This window comes from Lepisosteus oculatus, chromosome 22 (genome assembly GCF_040954835.1).
Source record: "Lepisosteus oculatus isolate fLepOcu1 chromosome 22, fLepOcu1.hap2, whole genome shotgun sequence".
In the NCBI taxonomy this organism is placed as follows: domain Eukaryota; kingdom Metazoa; phylum Chordata; class Actinopteri; order Semionotiformes; family Lepisosteidae; genus Lepisosteus; species Lepisosteus oculatus.
This window is the reverse complement of record NC_090717.1, coordinates 12,798,773-12,823,076: the sequence shown is the minus strand read 5'-3', so window position 1 is coordinate 12,823,076 and position 24,304 is coordinate 12,798,773. Positions and strand designations below refer to the sequence as shown.

The following is a 24,304-nucleotide window of genomic DNA, read 5'->3' as shown; positions in this document are numbered from 1 at the left end:
GCTAACGAGGCAGTCTGATTTGAGTCAGCATCAAGCCGGCTCCCCATCAAGGCACAGCGGAGAACTTAACCGACATGTCAGACTCATTCACATACCCAGCGTGCCACGAGACTGTGACTGGAGCCTTGAGTTAATCAAAGAGCAAGTTAAGCCTCAGGGGAAAAAGACTGGGAAGGAGAAGAAGGAGCTTGAAATCCCAACGATCAACTGAACCAGCCAGTGTTTCAAGCATACAGACCTGCCGGGGAAAGCTAGCACATCCGACAACAGGCTTGTTTCTGTTGCCTGTTTTAATATCTCTTCTTCATATAATCAATAATAATAATAATTGCTTACACTTATATAGCGCTTTTCTGGAGACTCCACTCAAAGCGCTTTACAGGTAATGGGGACTCCCCTCCAACACCACCAGTGTGCAGCCCCACCTGGATGATGCGACGGCAGCCATAGTGCGCCAGAACGCTCACCACACATCAGCTACCAGTGGGGAGGAGAGCAGAGTAATGAAGCCAATTCATAGAGGGGGAGTATTAGGAGGCCATGATTGGTAAGGGCCAATGGGAAATTTGGCCAGGACGCCGGGGTTACACCCCTACTCTTTTCGAGAAACGCCCTGGGATTTTTAATGACCACAGAGAGTCAGGACCTCGGTTTTACGTCTCATCCGAAGGACGGCGCCAGTTCACAGTATAGTGTCCCCATCACTATACTGGGGCATTAGGACCCACATGGACTGCATGGTGAGCGCCCCCTGTTGGCCCCACTAACACCTCTTCCAGCAGCAACCTTAGTTTTTCCCAGGAGGTCTCCCATCCAGGTACTGACCAGGCTCACACCTGCTGAGCTTCAGTGGGCTACCAACGTTGCAGGGTGATATGGCTGCTGGCAGCATATACTGTACAGTGTATTCAGGACAATGCGGAAATAGAGGTTGAAATCTCCCAGGATGTACAGTATTTGAACTACAACTCAGGAGTTCACCTGAAATGAAAGTTACTGTCATGGATGTCGGAGAGGAATACCGTGGAATGGCAGGCTATTGTATTTTAATACTATTGACTATGCAACACATTTAAGTACTTATCAGTTATTATCATATCACCTAACTGTGCTGGTTATATCAGTTTTCTACATTAATTGGTCTAAGTACTACTCACAAGTACTTCCCTGCCCTGACATTTGTTTTATCAGTATTTTACCAACAACCCCCAACCCCACCCCACTACTGTATGTCAAAGTATTATGGGCTAATTCAACCATTCTGGCAAATAAGCCATTCGATAAGGACGTTTTCACTGCCCCAAAAGAAACGAAGAGCCAGAATGAATGAAATTGACAATGTTAAAATGTTTACTGCATAATTGCATAAGAATTGTTAACCAACTTATTATTTAGAAAATGAAGAAAAGGTGTAACATTTAAACAATAATATGAGATGGTCTACCAAAAAAGTATTGTTTCATACACATTTTCTTTGTATAGTAGCTTTAAATTAAGATATTTTACACCGAATTCCTCAATGTAAATGAACACTACAAAGGTCTTTTAAAGTAAGTATATAGAGTATAGCCAACAGCAAAGTTCATAAAATGAGTTGAAATATTAATATATAATAGAATTTCACGCTATTCCGCACTATGTCCTGACCTTCCTATTTATCCAGTACTTACTGCATGATTTCCAAATCCTCAGTTCAAACATTAACTCACATTATTTGCACATACAGTACTAACTACCCATTATGATGATAATCCCCTTCCAAGAAGCGTGAACGACTGGAGAAGGAGAAACGTGGAAGAGATTGTCAGTGGAGATATGATGCAAACGAATGTACACCAGCTCAGTCCTTACTGCCAACTTCCTGTTTCAACTTTACAGGGCCAGCACGATACAACGCTTTCAAAGCAACGCAAAGTAACGCAACCACCAGCGACAAGCACATGAACAACGATGAAGTCGGATGATATTATTTTAAGTGCACCAATAAAAATAAGCATTACTTTTAAATATTATATAGAACTACACATTCTTCGGGCTGTAGGCTGCTCACTAGACACTTCGGATGTTTTTATTTCTGATAATAATTCATTTAACACAAATAAACAAGGCTGCGACCTATTTAAAGTACAAGAAACTATTCTGCAAGGACAAAGAAGGGGTTGTATTTGCTGCTGGTGAGGCAAAAAACACAATTCACATCCGAGCCTTCTTTTTTGTTGTTTATGACATTAAGTACTGATTTTTGACGGGAGACTGGACGATCAATGGTTGCCTGGGGCATAAACTGCACTAAATGACCGTACCGCACGCAAAAAAAAGAGCGGAGAGGTGTACCGTGCAAAGCGATTTCCTTTTCAGTTTTAGATACAGTGAGCAAAACACAAGCGCAAAACTGCCGGACAGATACAGATAAATGTCACCGCGACGATCTTGGACGCTGCCGAGCTGGTCGCGGCGCAGAGATGTGAGCGCTTACCTTAGCCAGGGCAGGTTGTGCTGTGAGATCAGCCTGCAGGATGACCCGCAGGAAAGGCAGATGCAGACTTGACCGACTGGTAAGCTCTTAGTCTTGGGGGAGAAAAAAAAATAAATTAAATTGCACACCGTTAAAAGAAAAGCGGTCTGCAATTGACTCGTCTTCTAATGTCCAGATGGAAATAAAGCTCTCGGAAAATCAGGTGCATTCCTTCAAAGTCTGGATAAATGTATCCCTTCTGCCTCAGTGTTCAAGTAACAGGAAATTTCCATAGGCTTGCCGTGTTATTTCAGAAGGATTGGGATCCGGGTCTGATTCGGACCTGCAGCTGGCGTCTCGCAGTATATAGGCGACGTATACACTGTATTAGCAAAATCAAGCAATGGTCTGTATTCGCCAGTTAATATCGCAGCCAAGATGACAGATGTCGCCGACTACAACCGGGGATGTAAGCACTCATCGTGTGCCGGCGGCTCTTGTTCGAAGGAAACAGCCGTTTTGCTGGAATTAAAGGGATACATACATCACCACAGCTCTTGCGGTGCCGTGTGTTTCGGCTTCTGGAATGATGCTTCTCGCTAGGGCATGTAAGCCAGTGCTTCGCCCGCCCTCTTTCCTGAATTGTTCCTCTTTTGCCGACTGAAAGACTGAAACCCCGGAGATGACTTTCACGGAGAATCTGTGAAGGTTGCTCAATGACGGCCTGCTGCAAGCTGCAAGCGACCTTACCAGGAAATAGGCATATATAGGCAGCGCGTTTAATGTGTCTGTTTCTGCGGAATATAACAAGCAAAACACTATGCAGTATCTGGAGACGATACAGCCTTTAGTTTCTTTTTCTACACTGTTATGCACTTTCTTGCGAACAAGGATACTGTAAACGCACCAATTGGGTTGTTAGGTTTTATTCTGTTGATTATATAAATAAACTCCACGGAGCCTACGGCCAGCACACATTTCCATGTCTCGTTAATGTGTGCTGGCCGGTTCGGTGGTGTCGTTCACATGAGGCAGCTGAGGTGACTTCGGAGCGCTTTCTCTCCGCCACCGCCTTTAATTATAAGGACAATTATTAAGCTAAGAGAGCACAGTGACATCAGGGAGCAGGTTCCCATGGTTTTCACTGGTCAGCTGAACAAGAGCATGAGATTACCCTGCCTTTACATCTAAGTGCAGTATCAGAGCCCTTTTAAGCGCGGAAGACCGCCACAGGTGCTATTTTTAGGATCCCTGTTGGATCTCCTTGGAAGGCAAACTGTGGGCTAAGATCTGGAGTGTTGTAACAACGGGGCACACTGAGCAGAGCCCGTGTCAAGAAGGGGAAGTGCAATTTTAAAATTGCTTGATAATGAGATATCGTGTTCTTGACATGACGTAAACGACTCGCGTTTCGCAGACAGGAGAGACAGCACATCCAACTTCAGCGCCGGGACGTAGAGCTGATGTCTCACCCACTCGGTTATATAGGCCAGAGCACAGCCTAGTGAAAGTTTTAAAGACACAGCTTTTATTATGCTGGTGATTGAGGTTTTGCATTGTTTCAGCCAGGTCCTACTGACATCCGACACCAGTACACGACATCGGGTTCAAAATACCACACTCAGCGGAAAACATATTGTACATCTTTACATACATATACAGTGTGTAGCAGTTTTAAAAATTAGATAATGTAGATATGGAAGAGAATGGATGTCAGCAATTTAAAGTGCAGAACAGATCAATCCCAAACATATCAAAGACTAGACAGCAGTGGTCGTAATGGGTTAATAAATCAGTTAAATTATAAAATGAGAAAAAAAAACACAGGGACAAAGATAACACTTTAAATGTGTTACGAAAGATTAGAATTGAGTTGAAGAAATGGAGGTTGCATGGACAGGTAATGAACAATGTCCAAAGCAAATATAAATTGGGATTCTTTATTCTGTATTACAAGAGCGAAAGAACAGTAAGACACAGAGCAAAAGGTTACAGAGAAACTTTAATGGGCAGCTTGAATGATAAAAGGGAAATGGCTTAAATGGTAAATATTTCACTCAAGAAAAAATTAACACCACCCCCCAGGCAGAGGATGGACAAGTTTCTTAAGAAGCACTTAAGATCAAGCTCCATGCCCAATAGTAATGAAAACACATTTCCAAATGTACTTAAGGAAACGAGATGTTATTCATCCTGTTAACAGATTTGCAAGGCACTATATTACAGTCTTACAAGTACCTCATTTATTCTAGTGTTTCTTTATTTTTGGAGTTACCTGTACCAGCAGCAATTTTTTTCTATTCTGCTGAGCTCCCAGACATAATGTTATGTCAAGGGGGGCTATCAAAGTGTTGGATTTGCAAGCACCCAATTCTTAACAACATTAGGTAGCCTTTGAAATGTACTGTACACACCTGTCTTTAGCAGATTGTCCCAAAAGCAATAAACATTGTGATAAAATGATACTATTTTTATAGAGGTCAAAACCAACTAAAGTGATATCGTTATGACCAATTGCTGTTTATGTCATTATTACCCACCTTCTATGGTGGATGGGCTAGAGGCCAAGTAGGCTGGACTTGAAGAGAGACATGGTGATGACAGGAGACAGAGGACAGAAGCAAGAGTAGAAGCAATTGCACCATGAGAGTTTCCTTCACAGATGGGGACTAAAGAATTTATTGGTATTCTGAGCACCTAAATGACTGACTCCAGGCTTTATGAAAGGGACCGGTTTTATATTTGTGGAAATACTCTTTTCTTATTGGTGGTAACAACCAGGCTTAAATATCTCTCCTGTATTTACAATGATGTATTATTTTGATTGGAGAAAAAAAGTTCTCATTTGTTTAGCGTGTGTTTTAGAGAAGAGATTTAGTTCAAGTTAGTATCTTTTATTTGATAAGACATGGACTCCCTCAGCTGTGTATTTTTAAACATAAGCTTTTTTTATATACAATTTGCTGCCTGTATATAACTTTGTTACCACACTGTACCAGAATAATAAAGAAAACATGTGACACTCAATATTCCCTGGTGACAAGAGGAGTGTAAATGCTGCTTTTTACAAATTTGCATGCATAGCAAGCTGGTGTCGGGACATGATAAAGAATGACTTCATATTTTGTTATTTTAACCCCTCTTAATTGTAAATTAAGGAGTCTTGTTGTTCTGCAATCTATTGTTAAAATGCAGTGTGTGCTGATGGGGGATGGATACTGGCCACAAGCAGTGGCCTTGATTTAGATCATAGCTGTTAGAGGTAAAGGGATAGAAACTAGTTGTAGCGCTTGTTTGTCGCCATTCGTACTTGTCAGTTTATTTAGGATTTTATTTCTTGTTGGAGAGAGGAGAAGCCACCTCCTTAAGCAGATTAGCAACAAAAAAAGCCAATTCACTGACCCGAGGACTGGAGAGTAAAACAGGACAGTTTGATTCAGTTCAATTAATCAATTTGAAAAAATTTCATTCATGCTGAATGGAATAGACCCATTGATGCACATGACTGAGTCTGATTCAATTCAACTGCATAGTACTGCTCTATCACAGACTCTGGGAAATTACTAAAATGGAGACAGCCTTATTCAGTTATGCAAAGTGACACACCAGAGGACTGGGTTGCTGTAATGGGATATTTAAAGTAGGCAGGGAAATAGTTCCCATTTGTCCTAGGACAGGTCCCAGGAAATCAGAGCACAGTGGGAGCTTAGGTGTGTTTTGCAGATAAATAAAGCACAATTAAGCCACCTAGTGTTTGTTCTGAGCATTGTCCGATAATTGAAAAGAATGGAAGACTGATGTGGATGGCACGGTGGCTCAGTGCTTAGAATTGTTCTTCCCCACGTTTGTGTGGGTCTCCTCCAACAGCCCAAAGTCTAAGCTAAAATGTGAGTAAGAAACATCGCAATTTCTACATGGCTCACGAGTATGCTATGTTAAGTACTGTATGTATCAATCTGTTGACTTCGTTATTTGTATTATGACATCATTCCTGGAATAAACCTATATTTATTTTATCTTAAACGTGGAATACGTCTATCTTTAATGGCAACAACGACCATTACCGTGTGTCAGATGGGTGCTATTAAAGCTGTGAAATATAGTATAATGGCACTGGAACGTGTTGAAAATTTCTACGGAATAGAGATCTTGATGGCACAAGAAGGAACGGGTCTATTTGAAAAACAAGCAGCTGTTGTTACGACACCTTGAGGAATCAGCGCCATCTGTCGACAAGCGCTGGCAGCGCCCGCAGGAAAGAGATTCGCCGTCAGATCGTTGCGGAAACGCGTGTATGAAGTTTGGACGTTTGCGGCCCTTGTAGTGAAGTAGTGAACCAGGAAGAGCTGGTGGTTTTGTCACAGAAACATTTGAATTATTTTCAAATTTGCATACGTTGCTGCTGTTTTAACGGAGAAGGGGAAAAATGTAACAACTAAAAATTAATCACCATGTTTATGACGGCAGGTACTTTGAGTGTTTGGGATGTTGGGAGACTGTGCAGGCTTTAAAACAGTGCAGCTGCACACATACAGTACATTGAGGAATACTCATTTCACTACATTAAAATAAATTAATTTTTATATAAGGCTTCTGTTTGCATGGCATTGGAGCTTCAGAAACGAGACACGATTTCAGTAGAATACTCTCCGTGTCTTGTGTCTATAACGTACTATTGTTATATTACATTTTTAATTTTCAGCGTGTTGGGGAAACACATACTGTACCATAGCAGCAGACACTTGTGCTATACTATCGATTTTGCCGCAGGGGATAGTGTGTAGTAGAAAAGCCACATTACAACGCTACTTTTCACTATTTTGACAGCTCGATACGCTTAACAACGACCCGAAAGCTGAAGAAAAGGGTCAAATAAACAACCCACAAGCCTCTTCCCAGCCGGGAGGCTTGTATGCACGCATGTTTCCTGGCGTGCCCTATGCATGGCACTCCACACTCCCATGAATGGTAACAGTGTCGGTTCTACAGCCGTGTCCAGGCGTCTGTCAGGCCTGGTGCAGATCACAGACTGCCTTTACCTCAGCAACGGCTCTGCCGCCAACGACATCGCTCTGGTCTCCGCCTGCAAGATCACCTGCATCGTCAGCGCGACCAGAGACGCCGCGAACACCCCCTGCCCCTCGGTGAAGCACGTCCGGGTCCCGGTAACCGACTCGCCGCTCTCGCCCCTTGGCGATTTTTTCGACACCGTGGCCGACACGATCCAGCAGGTGGGAGAGCAGCACGGCCGGACTCTGGTGCACTGCAACGCGGGGGTCAGCCGATCGGCCGCGCTGTGTCTGGCCTACCTCATGAAGCACCGCAGCATGACCCTCCTGGAGGCTCACACCTGGGTGAGGACTCGGAGGCCCATCGTGAGGCCCAACAGGGGCTTCTGGAAGCAGCTGATCAGCTATGAACACAAGCTTTATGGGAGTACCACAGTGAAGATGGTAGCATCATCCATCGGAGAGATACCAGATATATACAAAGAAGAAGTTAGGGATATGATCCCATATTGAACATTACAGTCAGCTATAATAGCAAAACTGCAATTCTTCTAAGCTTCTGTACATGCTGATCTGATGTGATGATAATATATACTGCATAGTGCAAGCCATACGTTACTGGGACAAATAATCCCGTGGCAAAAACATCTTATGTGAAGTTTCTATTGTAAGGTCATAGCCTTACTTGCCAAATAACTGCTTCTTAAGGTTTTCTTTTTTCTCTGTTAAATAAATAGTATACTGTACATTCATTAAGGATCTTAAGAATACATATCCCAAGGGGGGTTTCAAAAATAATTGCAGGAAAACTATAAAGTTATAAATGTATAAGGATGTCTCTACATCTAGAATTTGTCATTTTCTAATAGAGTTTTAAAATGCATCTCCTTTATTGCTGCAAGTTTCTTTTATATTTGATTAATGTGCAATAAAATTAAATATTTCCGATTTATAATTTGATATGGTTTATTGAAACTGAAGGACCCAGACGTGAGAATGTTTGTGTCTGAATGAACAAAAATCTCATAATGGCCTAATCCCAAAAACCTTCCAGTTTCAATGTGTCATTTGCTGAATTATACTGATGTGACGAGCGCTTCACAAGAATAAAACTTTATATCCTACAGCAGGCGTGAAAAAAGGAGAACAAAATGCAACTATCTGGCATATTAATTTAGCTTTTAGTGACATCTAGTGGTTATTATGAGAAGTTTCTATCAGTCTGAATTTCAAGAGAATTTCTTCTGAATAACATACGGTGCACTTCTGCATTGAGCAAGCATGGTGACTGACACATTCAGAAACTTGCAGTGCTTTGCCACAGATCTTATTAGGCCCCTGAAAGATAGGCTAAGAAGGTAAAATACATGCACATTTTATTTTTTTAGACCCAAAATATAAAGTACAATTGATTTGTAAAACACCATTTGGCTTCATCAGATAAAAATAAAGAGTCTCCTCTGTAAACATCCATCTCTCCCTTATCAGTGAAATGTCCCTCCTGGGTTGCCATGGGGCAGGTAGGACTGGCAGCACACAGTCACTCTGTTCCTGGTTGAGATGCCAGTCCACCACAAGGCCACTGAGCAGAATGCTTTACTGTAGGACCCCCTGCTAGATCCAGGCTTTCACAGCTGGAAGGAAAGCAGAATAACAGGACATGTACGACAGCAGTGCTACATCACTGTGAACACCCCACCGCCATTTAATTCTGTTTTTACTAGCAGTGTCTGGGATCTCACAATAAGATAAACATCTAATAGATCTATTGGTTAAACAAGTATCCCTGAAACCAGTTACTTATTAGTGTAACTAGGCTGGTTCAGCACCACCAGGCACTTCAGACTAAGTTGTGGAAATTGAGCAAACACTGTGCTCCTCCATCCAACCTGTCTGTGTTTGATGACTTTGGATTATGGGAAGAAATAAACACACTGATACGGACACAGTCACCGGCCACTACATGCAGACTCGATTAATTACAGCCCATAAGCCTTTTAACTTTTTCACTGAAGGCTCTCTGACATGATTTCTGCAGTCTGGTGCTTTAAATGTGCTTCTGGCCAGCTAGACAGCTACTGTAACAGCTAGATAAACAGTGAGGACGCATTTTAAGAATTTTCTGTAGATGGCAATAGTGCACTGGCAAAGAGGTTCTGTGCTGGAATTTAAAAAAAGGACAGTTTGTGTGCTTTTCCCATCAAACCATTGTTTCCCATAAAAAAGATTACATTAAATGTTTTCAGATATTAAAATGCATAAATCTTCAGCCTTCAACAATGTTTCATCACCAGCACATCCAGTTAGATTTAGCCCCAGCTGCAGTGTGAGGGAATGAAGTCAAAGGAGTAGTCTTGCATTAATGTAGTTTATTTCCAGAATGAAAACACAGCCCAATTACAGTCCCTCCTACTGTATTAAGTAAAAAAAGATATTTCTTTATATTGGTAAAAGACTGATACTTTTTGAAGTAGTATTATACATTAGCCTTGTATTTGTGAAACACATTAGTGCGGTTGCAAATAAAATACTAATTAGTTGTGTTCTCCATCTTTCTTTCCAAGCCACACAGTGTTTGGGCGAGTGAAGAAATCTCCTGAGCCAGATGACCAGTCAAGAGAGCCTGTGTCACGCCCTCTACAGCTAGAGGGCGCTCCTACTCTGTCCTGTTCCTCGTTTCCCTGTGCTTTGCTTGTCCTTCCGGTGTGTCTTTGTGTGGGGCTATATATTTCGTGGTCACCCTTTCCTCCTCACTCAGCATTGAGGGTTCGGATGTCTTGAGACCCGCCCAGCACCAGGTCGTCTCCTCTGCGGCCTGAGGGCATAGGTTTCTACCCGACATCGGCTGACCCCCTGAGCTCGGACTAACCCCCGTTTTGCGGCTATGGATGGGGTCTTTTTTCCTCTCCTGGCCATTCCACGGCATGCCTCTCCGTCATCCGTGACAGCCTGGAAGTAACTTCACTGTCAGTGTAACACACTCCTAAGATACGAAGATACACTTAAATATACTGTCTCATTTATGAGAGAGCATATTATGTCATTTTGGTGATTATCTTAGAAAAAAGTCATTGTCGCTTACAAATCTGTGCAGAGAAGAGGAGGTTAACGGAGTCTCAATAGTAGTAGTAGTAAACATTTGTAAAGACACCGACAAAGTCAACCCAAGATTTTGATTTAATCAAAATCAAAGGTGAAACTAACTAGAGATTCAAATAGACACTATGTGGAACTGCACTTAAAACCAGAAACAGACGACACTTCTTTATCCGAAGGGTTGTGGGAGTATAGAACAAGCCACCCAGCCATGTTCATTTAAGAAACAGTTGGATGAGATCCTTGGATCTCTCAATAGCTTTTGAGTTTTTTCTCTCAAAAAGTTGTTGGATGAGATTCTAAGAGATTCCATCCATTTTCTAACTGCTGTATCCAGCACGGGGTGGCAGGGGAGAGCGGACCTTAACCTGGCAGGCAACAGGCACAAGGATACACAGTGGACGAGACACCAGTCCGCTTGCAAAGCACACACAGACAAGCACACACGCTCACCCCTGGGGCCAGTTCTGCACCGAAGTCAAATAACCCACGAGTATGGCTTTGGACTGCAGGAGGAAATCCAAGCAAACACAGGGAGAACATACAAATGCCACTCGGGAAGCCCCCAAGGAACCGGGCCTAGGACTCCAGAGCTGTGAGGCTGCAGTGCTAGCCACTGTGATACCACGCTGCCCATTCTGAGAGCAGTCAGGTAATAAAAAAATAAACAGGCAAAATGGTCTCCTAACCCTTGTAACCATTTTCAAGGTATTAAGAATTAAGAATGATTGCGTTTCTGTCTTGCATCTTTAGGTTCCAGGCTAGGAAAACTTCTATGTTCTGTTTGCAACAAACCTTTTCATTCTCACACACTATATATTGAAGTATTAACACTACTTTTGCATATATCATATGTCATCTCTGCTCATTATGGCAAATATATTATTCAAATATGGTTACACTTGTGCACACAGTATGCATCTTATAAATTGTTTAAATGTAGCCCCCCTGTTAAGGTTATCATTAAAGCACTTTGCCATTTTAGTTAAAATTACAATCCTCAAGTACTCCATTCCTTGTAATTTCTGGCTGAAATTTTTCCACTCGTTTAAGCCCTCCTCTTCACCATAAATGTATTCTCCCCTGCCAGAAGATGTTGACTCCATGCATTGTTTAGGAAAATGAAACTGGGAGAGGTCATTCCACTGAAATTGAAAGTCACCTTATTGTTATTATCGATCAATAAGCTATTTATTTCCCAGCATTCCTATTAACCTCTGTGAGCCAATCACATTTTCAATTTGATCAAATTTTACAGCCAGAATTGCTGACTGGACAAGTCTGACTTAAAATGTAACCGTGCTGTGACCCTGCTGCAGAATCCAATTAAACGAGTTCTTTCAGCTGCAGATTAATATTTGTCAATATTCCACACTTCATAACTGCCCCAGTAACTGTTGTCTTAATTAACAGTGTAATCACATTAATTTACCTTATAGGGGGAAGAATGTTTAAAATATGATTTTTTTAGGCTCTGCATCCCTCAATGATGTTCTGCCATTGTGTGATAACTGACAGTTTATATAAACAGCTAAACCCCTTTTCTTTTTATTTTGTATCCAAAATATGACGACAGTATCGATTATCCTGGCTGCTTAATTTCTCACCGTAAGGTTTTCATCATCTTGAGAGAGTGTGATACATCTTGAGATACAGTAAGTACTGTAGTATGGAAAAATATTTGATTTAATTTTTTGGGAGTTATCCTCAGAAATCAACTCATTTGTTTTATTCCTAGAATATCCTTATCCTGCCACAGTTGCTATATAATGCATCTCTTTTTGGATTGTATGCAGTTGTAAGTGAAAAAAACAGAGCTGGGATTTGAGCCTCTTAATTGCAAAACATCGCTTGCTGAGCAAAATATAAGATACTCCATGCAGAACAACATTAAGCTCCTGCAAGCAGCTTGACCATGATGTGATATATATTTCACAATGATCCAGCATATTAGCAGCCCATTCCCATCCCTTTCTACTCACAAGACCCTCTGCTGAGGATGTTATGAAGGTAAAGCATTTGGTTATTATGGGGTAATGGTGTGTGGAATTGTGTCTCATGTTCCACGTGTTTTCAGTAGGATGGAGATCTGGGGGTTCTCGCCAGGAAGGATGATCGAAGTCTGGCACTGAGGCTCTTTGGTTCTGCAGAGTAAGTTTTACAGTTTTTCCTAAAATAATCAGAAATCAGTAAAGACGTGGAAAGAGAGTTTTAATTAATTAAGGAAACTAAAGACAGGAAGGGCCAGCCTTATTCAAGTTTCAAAGGTTCAAGACTCAAATTCAGATTTCTCAAAGTCAGCCTAGTGAACTCTGTTGTATAAACCATGTAACATGAACCAGAGGTCGCAAGTGGAGATTACATGGGAGTCTATTTAAATCTAAGAACAAGAGGTCTGAAGCCTTGACTGCTATCAAAATTTCTGGGTAAGATCGTCAAATCAATTAGCTGCTAATTACCAAATAGGCTGGGTAAATTCCCATTTGTAATCTTTCCTGCACCTGGGATTCTTGGCATTGTAAATTGTCTTTTGTTTTAAATTGTATTTAAAAGCACATTCACATTTGTAATACTGATGTATAATGTAAAATGTAACATTAAGAAATTGATGATGCATAATGTATCATACTGAATAGTGATTTAATATTTGAATCAGGTCCCCTTGTTGCTGAGACGACAAAGGCAAGCTCTTGCAGCCTGTGAGTGTAGGACATTGGCTTAAGCCTGAAATGTACCTGGCCTTGAAGTAACAATGAGAGTTTAGCAAATGTATACATTTTTTTATTTCAGTTTCAGGTCAACTTTAAGACTCTTTCCTTTCCCTAAAAGTCAAGTTAATCTGAGACCATATGGTAAGTCTATCAGAGAAGCAAAGTTAGGCCTTTGCTTCTCATATTAAGTTGGAAGGGATTTGTTAGTTGGGCATTCTCTCAGAGAACAATTTTTATTTTTAGTCCCTTATCGGTTAGCATATGCCACATATGGTCAAAGTTTAAAAAATGCACTAAATGCGTGAAACATTCTGAAAGGATTAAAGAGCACTCATCCTACTTATATCTGAACACACAGCTCATAATCAGTGCTGCATTTTTTCTGCTCTGTCTGAGAAATAATCTCTGTTCTGCTGTTGCTATGACTATGAGTCAGGTCAGAGGTCAGCAGCTTGCATTTTGCATACCAAATGCCTGCAGACACAATTGTAAAAAACAGTTACTCGGTTCTAAGGCTTATCAAGTAGGTGGGCAACATTAAAGAGACCTGAGGGAAATTGGATGTTCTGAGATTTCCTCAAGTCTCTTTGCAGTCCTAGACAAATTTATTCCAGGTGACCGTAATAAAATTTCTCAGGGTCTGTTACTCAACAAAGCACGAGCCATTTTCAGCTCTTCAATTGAAACTCTGCCTCCAGTTTGTGCAACAACCTCAGTTTATTTGCAAAAATAAACAAACATTTTAGTATATATTAAATTAAATAGTAAAAAATATGACTAATATAAACCGCCGTATAAACGTCTTTGAGGTCTGTCATTTTTTCTGCTCTTTTTCTATATCTTATTCTTTCTGCAGAAACAAATAGCGTAAAAAACACAACTGTAGTATTTAATAGAAACTATAAAAAGCAAGTAAAACAGGAGAACATCTTCAAATTGTGGACGGTTTGAGTCCCTTTAAAGACCTTTTAAAGAGATCCGTAGAGCATGTCGTTCCCAGTTCTGAAGGAGACCAGCTCTCTCAGAAATGAGACAGTGGTGAGATTACTCTGTGAAGAAACCTGAAGAACTGTCATATGTTTGACAATTTGTTTGTCATTGTTTGACAGTGTTTGTTCCTTAAGATTACAGCACATGAAGGTCACTACAGGAACTGATGCAGGTGTTACAATGTGTCTGTATTAATCCTCAAATGGGAATTGTCACGGATGTCAGGAGGGCAAGCCGTAGAATAGCCAGTAGAGCAATAAAGACCCTATGCGTAGGGGCTAAAGGGGCTACATGGGGGCTGGCCCAGGCTCAGGGGGTCGGATGAGGTCGGTATAGAAACCTAAGCCCTCAGGCCATGGACGTGGGGTGACCTGTTGCTAGGCGGGTCTCAGGACATCCGTACCCTCAATGCTGAGCAAAGAGCAGAACGACACAGGAAGTAAATAGGCTGCACAACAAGACACACTGGAACGACATGAATAATCACAGGGAACTAGGAACAGGACAGGAAAGCGGCGCCCTCTAGCTGTAGAGGGCATGACAGGAATAGTATATAATAATAAGGTTCTGGAGTACAGTTAGATTTGATATGGACCTAGAAGTATTGAAGTACACTATCACTTCAATTTAAAGTTACTTGAATTTTTTGTTAGGCATTTACAATATTATATTAGACAGTGACTTAAAGGTAAAGTATTTGCAGGAATAGAAAAGATTGAGGTCTCCCTTGTTCTTTAAATAATATTGAATATGTTCACTTTTGAATATGATTCAGATGATAAGGGGTATATTCTGCGGCCTATGAATTAAAAAACAAATACAAAAACAAAAATGCCAAATACAAGTAGTCTTTTAAGCATTTCTTCATTAGATATTGTACTGGGATGTTTTAGCTAGGTGGTGCAATTTCAGCTGTCTAAACTGCTTTGTGTTCACAAGACTCCCGAAGATATGAGAATAGTGGTATTGATTAATTCTGACTGGATTTCACTCAGGATTAATAAACCCTACTGCACTAATTGACTATTGTTTTGGATCTGGAATATGGGGGTCATTCTGATGAAGTGAAAATGCTTATGCGTGATTGATCTTTCCAACTCTACAGTATAAAGACATTTTGCAATTGAAATTCTTCATATACAGTTTAGTACTATGATATGTTCCTTTATAGATCTCCATTTAAGCATGTGCTGATCCCCTTTAAACATGGGAAACTAATGTAATGATATGGCTTGGCTCCTTCTTCTAGACATCCTCAGTGTAAGTATGAGCATGAGCACACTTCCTCAGCTCCAATCAATACTGTTTGTCAATATTTTCCAGGAACATTATTTTGAATAATGAAGTCCCTTCTCAATTTCTTTTGCTCACATCTGAAGAAATTTATGGCAGTTATGTACAGTATGTTTATTCTTATTTGGACCCCAAATTGTTCGGTTTACTTTTATTTCACCTCTCTCCAGGGCAACAATGTCCATAGTGCCATGCACAAAGCAGGATTTTGGTCTTGAAACAGACATTCCAGGATGTTCTATTGAATGTTCATTACTTTCCTGCTGACATTCTTGCTGTTTTCTAAGGAATCCTGGTAACTTGCTAATAAGACCCAAGATAACAGCATGATTTTCAAAACCTTTTGTTCTATTTTCTTCTGTACATTCAGCTGTACTCATGATGTGGAGCTCTTTCTCATGTTAGTATTGTAGTTCACACTAGACTTTCAGAAAATGGGGAGTGTGTTTTGTTCTGGAGCAAAAATTACCTTGTTACTTTAAAGGCCAGAGGTATGGCACATTTTGTGAATCAGTAATTTGTTTTTCCACAGTGGCAAGACTGCATGCACCACAATGAAAGAAGAAGATGGACATAGGTAGGTTGCTCATAGTGCACACAGTGTCAAAATGCAGGTCCTAGGAGTTTTTACTTCTAATTTTACTCTAAATGTATTCTAATCTCCCTTAAAAAACTGCTACAGGGATGATATTTATAAACAATTGTTATGTATTTTTATGTGTTTGAGTAATTGAATTAAAGAAAAAAGGAATTGAAATATTACACCTTTATGTTCGTTTGCTATGCAAGAAAATTAATAAAAGTTAACAATTATACACCCCCCCCCCCATTTGTCAGAAAAAAATGAATCTTTTGTCTTAGGGATCTCCTATATTTTGTTATATCTTGTTTTAAAACTCCTCCAGATACATCGAGGTGAATGAAAATTCAGACCTCATGGCCCCCTTCACAAGAGCAGACGGAGGGACGACTTGATCTCTGATCCTATAACCATTCAATGACTTTTTATTACTGAAGAAGAGTCGGCCAACCAGGGTTTTTTTGGACACCCATTTCCTCCTTGGCACTTCCGTGTGTGAGTCTAAATGTCCTCTTAGTGTGCAATACTAGCTTTTGAATCGTGGCTCCTTCGAACAGGGGAAGAGGGCCATTTTGAGTCATGAACTCATTAGGTGTTATTACTGAAGAGTTTAAACTTGGGTTTGTTCAAGAGAAATATATGCAGTAGAACATTTTTAGCAGGCATTTGGCCCTGAAACATTATATGGAAATATTTTTATCAGTTGCCTTGTTTTTCTAGTCTGACAATGGTGGGCAATGCTTTGTACTGATTGAGGCCAGAATTTCAATTTCAAGACATAACCTTAAAATAACTGCACTGCTTTTCTGAATTTCCCGGTGTCTGATGAATGCAGATAAAAGAGCAAAACAAAGTGGATTTTCTCTCAGGGATACCGTAATAATACCAAGGATGTCTTTATCGAGGCCAGAGGAAATCACTTTAGATTATTTAGGACTTTAGGCCATAATACTGTATCTTTGCACAAAGTGCTGTCACCCAGGGCTAATAAATGGGATTTGGTTGAGTGACCCAGAATCGACATGTGCCTTCAGTTTCCCTTGCTCACGTGTGGGACAGGAATTCTGAATCTAGAATATCATACAGAGAGTGAAACATTTGCTTTGGGAACTCCAAAGTAAAAGCTGAAAAACAAATCCTCTAAGGAGCTACGAAGAGCCAGCGAATGAAGGATGTGCAGTGGAACTGACAATGCTGAATGTACAGACACCAATACCAAGTAAAAATATCGAAGAGAAAAATCTGATGTGGCTTTCCTATGATGTGTTATGCACATACCTCCCCTTTAGAAAAGAAAGCAACATCTATCAGTGTCAGGTGTGAGGTGAAAGCTGCCACAGGGCAGCTCTGACAGCAGACCGATTATCCAGTGGCTGTGGATCAGGCTTTGTCAAAGGCTTGACCTGTTGTAGGGACTGTGTCCTGTGCAGTACATAGAGTGACGAGGGAGACCTTCCCTCCTTAATGAACGGCTGTCTTTCAGCTGCCTCCTGCTTGGTGCACCAAAGCAAAGTCTTTTCCAATCATGTGGTGAAACAAAGAAGTATTTTTAGAACCCAGAGAGCAATGAAGCGTTAGCTTTGTTGGGCACGGAGAGTCAACCATTCCCAAGCCAGCGGTTTATAATGGCACCCCTGCTGCTCCACACTGCTGGTATCTCTCTCGCCATTTTTTATTTCACACATGGTAAGAATCCTCAAATTAGTTTTCGTTTTTTACATTATTTTATTGAAGTCCTAATAAACTCTAACTCAATGATTCTCTTTTCAATTCAGGTTAGCCTCAAAACTAATAACTCCCAAGGACCTTGCTTTGTAGATTATGTATGAGAGATTTTTAAACATTTTTTAAAATCAGAGTAAGAGAATTGTATTTCTCATTATGCAGAAGCTTGGGAAATGTCCATAAAACCACCAATTTCTTTGTGAACATATAATATTGCTCACTGTAAACCTACTGCAGCTATGCCTAATATGCATTTGTATTTTACCAAAGAGAACACAAGAAATCAATGGATGAAAGATGAAAGTGGCAATTAGCTTTGTTCTGTATTGCCAGTTTGCTAGTAAGAAGAGTTTGAAATGAAAATGGTAGGTTATAACCCTGGTTCATTGAAAAGAAATGCAACCATTCATTGATCCACTGAATACATTTAAGAAGTTCATCCATTGGGACTCTGCTACATGACCCAACCCTTCTTGTGATGAGTTGGAGTGGCAGCTCATCAATATCATCTCTGAGGCTAATAGTGGAACCACTCTAAAGGGTAATGATTGCATTTTTTAAGAGAATTGAAGTATGACGATACCCTAGCTTTCCCTTACAGATCAAATGCAGTCATTACCTCTTGGAGAAACTAAACCCAAACTATTTCCAAACAGGAAAGCAAGCAGCCAGGCACCACAGTCACCTGTGGTCTAACCACAGGGTTCAGTCCTGAGGATGCATATCTGTTACAAAACAGGAGAAACCACAGATCTGGATGGATAGAGGCTGAGGTGAATGAGGAGTCCAGAATCCCAAAGAAGCTTCAGGACTTTGAAAGCAGGAGTATCATCAGCAAGCACTATCATCCATCTTGAGACCTGAGAATTTTTAAGGGCTTGAGGATCTAATCTCCCGTCCAGATGCAAGATAATGTCAAGATCTCCGAGAGCACAGTCTGTTCGAGGTCTACTCCCTGGGCACAGCAAGTATTTGTCTTGAGGTGTGTTTAATCCTTGTGGAAGAGAATCCTACATTGAGACCTGACAAGATATCATGCCAAAGACCCTCTTGAGGCTGCAAGAACCTCTGCTACCATACTGCTGACAATGTTATAGATGTAGAGAATGTCACTACCCAGCTGTGGCTGAGTTGACCCCAAATAGTCAGGCTAATATTATTTAAGTTGTATGGACTGTGCTTGACCTAGATATCAATGGGTTATGATGAAACAACAGCCCTTGATTCTTGCCAGGCACCTGTGAGATTACAGTGTACCAATGAGCACTGCATCTAAATGGGATCTGCTCCCAGGTCAGCTGGTTTTGACACTGTACCAGAAACATGAGAAAGAAATTAACAAATTTCACTGTGTTAATTAAAATAAAGCACAACTAGCTGTGACTCAAGGGAGGGTTTGACAACCTGAACTACAGCATGCTTCCAGAATTTATGAGGTCATATTGGCAAACAGATCACAGAAGCTATTATGGCCACTTGTCAAGGCAAGACCCAGTGGTTCTAATCACTGAGAGCTGCAGGCAGAACTAAGACATTACGTATTGTAGGGCTTTAGAACATTGAAATTCCTTTTTACTCAGCAATTTCAGCATCACTTTCTGAGCATTTATTCCCCTCAGAGATGTATGGTGGAGCAGTGCCAGCAGTTTAGCAAGCAGTACAAACTGTTCGCAAACAGGCTCTTGCAAGTACTTAGTACAAAATATCTAAACTCTCCTCAGTGCAGGTTAATTTCATTAATCAAATGTGTACACAGCACAGAGTGAGGGAAGCATATTAAAACAATTCTGATCTGCACAACCACCGGATTCCCATTTGTAGGAAAACATTTATCTGAAACAGAGTTACCTGAATTGTAGCAAAACCTGCTTAAGTGCAATACTCCTTCACTTTGACAACTTCCATTCCTGTGGGATTTCATAACTTAGGACAGCTTCTGAACCAAGTACACCTGTTCCGCTCCTGCATGCTATCTGTCCTTTAGGATTTTTAATTAGTAATTAAACCTATTAATTGAAATTCAATTAACTGTTTTTTGAAACCTTGGAAGGGTTTATGAGTGTTTCGGTTTTTCTAAAAGCTAAATTTAAGGACTCATCTCATAAGTACTGCTCAATGCCCATGTGTTTTGGATCAGAACAATACTGAACAGTGCTCCCGGTTAGTAGAATAAAAGGAGTAATTGTTGGGTGCTGGTACATACATGATCATACTTGTGACTGCGGAGGATCTGATAGCCTGTGCAGACAGAGGGGTTCATCTGCCTTTGTATTGGTGGGGCTGCAGGATACAGGTTGCAGACTGTGACACATAACGATTTTATCAATAATGCATCTAGTCTGCACTGGAATGTTGCAAAAAAGGTGGCTTAAAAAGCCACAAAATGAATATGTACATACTGTAGGGGCAAATAAGAGGTGGGGGTGATAGCTATTTTGTATAATTTATAATATGAAAACTCATATCATAGTGTCAATATCACTTTTCCCTGCAACTATCAAAGTGGTAGAGGTCACAGAGCACAGAAAAGTTTTCAGTTAGAGTGACATTGTTCTCAGCATGTGATCCCAATGGGCATTTCAGCACTGCTGAATTCCGGCCATAGCATTTTGGGCTGACATAATCTTTTCAGCAGCAAACCCCTGTGACATGAGTCATGTGTTACAGCTTTCCTGTGCAAACACTGTATAGCAGGGAGACTTGTGCATGTCTGGTCACCTGCCTGAAGCTGAAAAAGAGCCAGTCTAACTGCTCAGTACCTGTACAAAATGGTACTTAAAATTCCACTCCATTGACATAATACATAAAGATACATTTGGCAGTGGATATTTTAGATGCTTGTTATGTAGAAATTACACATTTGGATGATGTCCTTCAGAGTAAGAAGAACTGTTTGCAGTTGATATTGTTAAGAATTTCCCATACAGTCACAATTATGGAACAAATGTAATAGCACAATGAGAGGCATTTATGACTTTTCAAATCACAATGACAGACATTTCATTTTAGATTTAGAAGTGAACGTGTTGCTTATTAACTTCATAATATTGCATTAAAGGACGGACGTCTTTTGATTTTCAGCTACTTTTCCTTATTACTTGAAACTCTTTTAGAGAAGCCAGACTGGGAAAAAAATATTTAAAAAACACATTGCATCTATTTCGAAATTAAGAGAGTGTTAATGAGAGTGGCTTTTATATTACAGAGACAACTAAATTAACTAATTAAAAATGAATTAAAGTATTTTTAAATATTTTAAACAGATTCTTTCTTATAATTTCCCATTTACCATTGGATCTTTTTTTCTTTTTTCTTTTTTTTTTCCGTTCTTCTGTTCTGTATTGACACAATGTATCGTCACTTGCATTGTTAAGCACCTTGGGGAAACCTTGTGAATGCGGTATAATATTCATAGGCTAATTGTCTTTCATCAATTGGTCAAATGATGGCAGGTTATTTCTCGATTGCTTTTTCAGCCATTTTGTCTTAAAAACCCACCATCTCAATTCAGAAGAAACAGTTCTTTATTCTTTATTCAAACACTCTGGAGTGAGTGACTTTCCAGTATTTTACAGACGTCTGATAGAAGCTCAGAATCCAAAGACACATCATCTGACAAGATCAGACTGTAAGCGCTGTCCAGCAATGCTTTGGAGTATGGAGTATGAATATGGAGTGGGAAATTTATAACAGTTACACAAATTTAGCAGAGTGTTTTTTTCACAGCAGCCTTGAGACAGCTGAGATGACGTACCTGTCTCTTGAAAACCCTACTTACCAGCACCGCCGCAGGAGATATGTAAGTTTAAATATGAGAGTGGAAAATCATAGCTTATATACAGAGAACAGCACGTTTTACACTTTCCAGTTAACAACCTGGCAATAGCTCAGGTAGGCAACCTTACATCTTTCACATACACATCAACGGAGCTTGTTGACTCCGGTGATCTGACATTTTGGATAATGTACACTTCTTTTATGGCCTCAGACTTTCTCTATTGGAAGTCTCTGAGCTTTGGAGTTGCAAACTAGCACAGGGCTGGTGAAACTTGTACAGCCCTTAAAGAGCCAGTGATTGACTCCAAAAAGCTGCTATGTTAAAGATAATATTATACATATTGCATACAGTATACTCTATATTATACATCCAGTATACAACATACTCATGGAGCTTATAATTTAGTGAGCCAATTCAGTACAATGTTCATAATGGTGATCTGTACCTTTTCCCCTGCATTATCTAAACTTCTGGGTCCATTACTATATATTTCCTTCTACAACCTTCCTTAATTACATAAATCCCCAAGCTTCATGAAGAATATTATAGGGAAACATCTGAGGGTTTCACCAGCAAAAGCTTTATCATTGCCTTCACATCCCCCCACCTTGGAATGAATCAACAGAAATTCACTACTAATTCTCTGCTAAGCATAGATCCCAAACATATGTTAAGTATATCATGTATGACTTGGTCCAGCAACTACCATATAAACTCTTGACAGGCTCAATATGACTGAATGTCTGACAAACCCTCTGAGTGAAACATCCCCTGGCAGCTTGCATAAACTGAACTTTTTTGTGCGACAGATATATCCAGTCAAAGGCAATCGACATTTAAAACAATGATAGTGTTGTGGCAATAATATATACAAAAAAATGTTTTTTTCCAGTATTACAACACTAAAGAAAAACATCACTAAATGTATTCAGTGTAATCCTGAGAAGTGTCTAGGTGATGAATTGGATGTCATATGTTTGATTTTGTTCAGGTGTTAACCAATGAAGGAAGCAACAACTTGCCACGGTCTGAGCAGGGATGAAGCTCTTAATGAAGGAAGAAACTGAAGTGCTATGGGTGCTAACAGGGTTTTCTTAAAAATAAATTTTAATATTTTTGGAAGAATTCTCTCTGTTGTATGTTTTATTATTTAATTATTTCCAAAGCACCAGTGACTCACAGTTAACAGGTTGTGAAACGAATCTTTGTCAAAGGCAGTTAAAAGCTTTTCTCTTGATTAGACTTGGCATAGCGGCATTTCGAAGCCAGAATGATTTTCTGTCTACCGTCTAGAGAGGTGAAAGGTCATTTCATTAAGAATGATCTGTAATGCTCTGCATTCTCTTTGTCTGTTTTAAAAGACAGGCAATATCTGTTCCATTCCTCACTGTATTTTTTCCTAAGTGCCAGTAATAGTGGAAGTTAAAGTAATTCACCAAGGCTGCATTTTTCCAGTCCATTCCTTTACTTAAACTAGCAGTCTTACTTTCAATAAATGTTATGCAAAGCTGCTTAATTTATCAGGCACTGCAGCTGGCAAAAGAGTGATGGACAGAAATTAAAAATGAGCTAATAACCTCCTCACACCTGACATTTCGATAGGGTTTTCTGGTCACCATTATCTACATATAGATTAAAAACTGTAATTGGATGAGAGATAGGGCTAGAAAAAAAATCAACCACCTCTAAATCATTAGCTTGTATTTGAGTGACACTTTGATTTTTTTTTCTCTAATACGACAAAATTGAGTTTAACTAAAATACCAAATGAATCTAGGTTATCTTAAAATACTTATTAACAGGGCAAATATTGGCTGAGAAAATAGCTTGATTGTATAATAATGAGTTCTTGTCAAGATAAGCCTTCAGCAAAAAAGAAAGAAAGGCAAAGCACACAGTAGCCAAACAATACAAGATATAGATTTGAAAAAGGAGACTGAATACCATTTTTCAAACTCAAACTGGATTCTCGCCATCATAAATAATTTATTTTCACAGACCACCTTAAAGTTTTTTAAATCAAAAATATTTTTTAACGAATTAAAGATGATATAGGGAATAACAGAGTAAACTACAATAACACAATGGCCTCTCGTATGTAAACACCCGATCCAGGCTTGTTGTGGTTTAAGCACAGCTGTGGGCTGCACGAGTAAGGACAACACAACAAGAGTCAAGAGTGGCTTCCTCGGGGGCAGGAGTGCAGAGAGGAGCAGGGTTTTCCTTTTACCCGTTCAAATGTAGTCACATGAAAGACACAAGATCAAAGCAGGTTCACAGAAAATGTTATCAACAGTAGTGACACTCTTTATCCCCATAGCTCCACGACTGCACAAAGCCTTCAAAAGTGCTTCTCACATGTCATCTTTTTTCTGGCAAGACTTGAAATGACATGCGGGTTTCATTCCTGTAGCTGGTTTTCATTGTAGCTAGGCTGGTCACTACTGAGTCTCTGAGCTACCTCTTTGCGTTTATTTTAAACTGTTTTCTAGCCCAGTCCTTGGTTTGATAAATGCCTTGCTGTGCATGATGTATGACCAAGTATTTTAACTAACGGTTCTATGTTTATTTTCTCCTCTGCTTTCTTAATAAATGAATTTCCCTAAAGCTGTCAAAAACAACTTCCACTATGTGAACAATTATTGATGTTCAGATACAGGTGCATTA

At 40.0% G+C, this 24,304-nt stretch overlaps 2 protein-coding genes and 1 long non-coding RNA gene across 4 annotated transcripts in view; 2 read left to right on the top strand and 1 right to left on the bottom strand.

Annotated features, from left to right (window-relative positions):
- LOC102699253 (phosphatidylinositol 4,5-bisphosphate 5-phosphatase A) overlaps window positions 1–3,742 on the bottom strand; it is a 36,704-nt gene extending 32,962 nt beyond the window's left edge. Inside the window, exons 1-2 of one of the 2 annotated variants that reach the window (XM_015366318.2) lie at window positions 3,000–3,741; window positions 2,477–2,568 (exon numbers count right to left, since the gene is read on the bottom strand). The gene's annotated coding sequence lies outside the window, so the exon portion shown is untranslated. Of the gene's footprint in view, window positions 1–2,476 lie in introns of both variants that reach the window. The other variant, XM_015366319.2, reaches the window with a different exon arrangement.
- A 2,118-nt stretch (window positions 3,743–5,860) lies between these two features.
- zgc:153044 (dual specificity protein phosphatase family protein) lies at window positions 5,861–8,419 on the top strand. The gene is made up of 2 exons (XM_015366320.2): window positions 5,861–6,922; window positions 7,283–8,419. Exon 2 carries the CDS (start codon window positions 7,399–7,401, stop codon window positions 7,975–7,977), a length of 579 nt encoding a protein of 192 aa, XP_015221806.2. The 5' UTR covers window positions 5,861–6,922; window positions 7,283–7,398; the 3' UTR covers window positions 7,978–8,419.
- A 10,339-nt stretch (window positions 8,420–18,758) lies between these two features.
- LOC107079772 (uncharacterized) lies at window positions 18,759–22,716 on the top strand. The gene is made up of 3 exons (XR_001480682.2): window positions 18,759–18,827; window positions 21,586–21,658; window positions 22,629–22,716. It is a non-coding gene; the product is annotated as an uncharacterized lncRNA (long non-coding RNA).
- Window positions 22,717–24,304: the final 1,588 nt, after the last annotated feature.